This window comes from Bactrocera latifrons, unplaced genomic scaffold (genome assembly GCF_001853355.1).
Source record: "Bactrocera latifrons isolate USDA-ARS-PBARC rearing strain unplaced genomic scaffold, ASM185335v1 scaffold_550, whole genome shotgun sequence".
Lineage (NCBI taxonomy): Eukaryota > Metazoa > Arthropoda > Insecta > Diptera > Tephritidae > Bactrocera > Bactrocera latifrons.
In genome coordinates this window covers 93,935-96,101 of record NW_017537213.1, presented here as the reverse complement: position 1 = coordinate 96,101, position 2,167 = coordinate 93,935, and the positions used below count along the sequence as shown (strand labels likewise).

The following is a 2,167-nucleotide window of genomic DNA, read 5'->3' as shown; positions in this document are numbered from 1 at the left end:
ACACTTAAAGTAATAATATCTTCATCTAGCCAGTGCTTTACTTGAGCATCTACGATTATTTAATCTTGAGATGATACACGCCTAGGTGGCTGATACACCGGTACATCGTCCTTTAAAACAATTTTCATTTCCACCGGGGAAAATTTGATTCTTTTTGGCTCATATTGAGCAATCAGCTTTTCCACTTCTAAAATTTTTTCCTTATCGAGATGTGACAAATCATACGTTGATTTCGGCTCCTGTTTATCATACAAATCATACTGAAAGCTGCTATTTCTACCTCTTCTGAATTTTTACCATTATACTCTGTGTTGTTCGCCTGACAAGTATCTGTTTTATCCTTCCTTAGAAACCTATCGCTCTCCTCGCTAACAATTAAATCGACTTGACCCAAAATTGAACGTCCTATTAATGCCGGATATTGAAGATCCCTATTGTTGACAATATGAAACATGATATTTATCTCAATATCATCTACTTTAGCTCTGGTTTCGAAACTACCTAACGTGACCACTTCTGAATTACCGATTCCGCCTAGTACTCGTTTATCTTTGTTTGGCTTAACTTTAAGGTTAAGTTTTTCGACTGTATCTACCCTTATCAAACACAAACGACTAACAGTATCGACTAACAAAGGAAAAATTACATTCCCTACCTTTACCATTTTAAACCTTAGTCCAAAATCTGCCTCTGAAGGTTTGAACATTACTTCGGTAATTTTGTTCAAATTGTCTTTTTCACCTTTCACTTGGACTGTCGGACATTTGTTGCGTTTATGGCCGACTTTGTTKCACTTGTAACATCTAAATTGTTGGTTTGTGCAATTCTTTGCTATATGCGAAGTTTCGCCGCAATTGAAACATGTGCGGTTTATAATTGAATGTTGGCTGTTTTCTTTCTTATCTTCCTTGACACTGACTCTATTTTCAGCTTCGACCTTTAGATTATATTTAATTCTCTCATAAATTTTTATTTGCTCTTTTAATTCCCTTATACTCCTTGCTTGGTACAAAACCGTTTTGTTTAATTTTGAATCGGGAATCCCTAGTATGAAATATTCTATTACGCTGGCTTCCTCCAGTTTTACCCGCTTTCCTATTTCCATTAAGAAATATAAAAATTCAATGTTTCGTTTTGTCTTTTTTGACGATTCCTTAAAAGCCTATGCGCCTCAGCTGATGAAAATGATGTTTCGAATTCATCAATTAAAGTTTGTTTTAAAGATATCCAATCACGGATACCGGTTTGGCTTCGAATAAATGCCCTAGTTGCTCCTCTGAGAAGCTGTTTTGCATAAATAAATTTATGGATTTCCGACCAGCCTACTATATTTGCGTTTTCTTCAAAAGATTCTGCCCACTGATTTACTTCCTGCCCATCTGTACCGTTAAATGACGCCAAAMTTTCTTCAATTTCTCTAAATGAAAAATGAGGAACTGTGGGTGGCACCGGACCTTTACCCAACACATTCTCACAAAACGGCTCCACTGATTCGACCTCACCCTCGCTTTCATCGTCATCGTTTAGAAGACCGTAGTGTGTYAGAAGTCTGTCTCGTAATTCCTTCTTGCGTCCATTTGTTGGTAGCCCTGCTTCTTTTAACCTTTCCTTTAACATTGTCACTGTCATATCTAATATAGTCTGAGCCTCCATTTTGAGTACTCCTTTACAATTATGCAATACAACAAATAATGTAAGTATATATAATCTTATGTGATAATGTTAATTTAATAAAACGTAATAATATGACAGTAACCTGTAATTCCCGTTGTAACACGACTGCCTCAGGCAACTCAGCCTCTCGAGTACTGCTGCTGACGATAAACATACGTTGCCATCGCCAACACACTTTTCACTGCTTCACCCGGACTCTGCTGCTGCAACTCGTTCGTTGCCAACTTGATAGTAGCGCGTAATGCTCGCTGTCTGTTACGCTTATGCACTTATGTTGCCGTATCCACTGCTTCTGCTGCGCTATTTCGGCACAACCGTTTGCTTGAATATTTCGCTTGACAACATGAACTATCTCCGACTAATGTATTGCGAAATCTGCTGCGCTGTTGCGGCGCAACCGTTTTAACACACTACTCGTTCGAAAACACGAGCCCACCGCAATCTATTTGTTGTCGATTCTGCTGCGCTGTTGAGGCGCAACCGTTTCCACACA

At 38.5% G+C, this 2,167-nt stretch overlaps 2 protein-coding genes across 3 annotated transcripts in view; one reads left to right on the top strand and one right to left on the bottom strand.

Annotated features, from left to right (window-relative positions):
- The window catches only part of LOC108974459, a 72,586-nt gene that overhangs the window by 35,100 nt on the left and 35,319 nt on the right, over positions 1-2,167 (top strand). The gene's annotated exons all lie outside the window — the stretch shown is intronic.
- LOC108974456 overlaps positions 60-2,167 on the bottom strand; it is a 6,382-nt gene continuing 4,274 nt past the window's right edge. Inside the window, exons 2-4 of the mRNA XM_018942308.1 lie at positions 1,361-1,664; positions 281-431; positions 60-239 (exon numbers count right to left, since the gene is read on the bottom strand). Coding sequence (XP_018797853.1) covers positions 60-239; positions 281-431; positions 1,361-1,664 — 635 coding nt within the window. The remainder of the gene's footprint in view (positions 240-280; positions 432-1,360; positions 1,665-2,167) is intronic.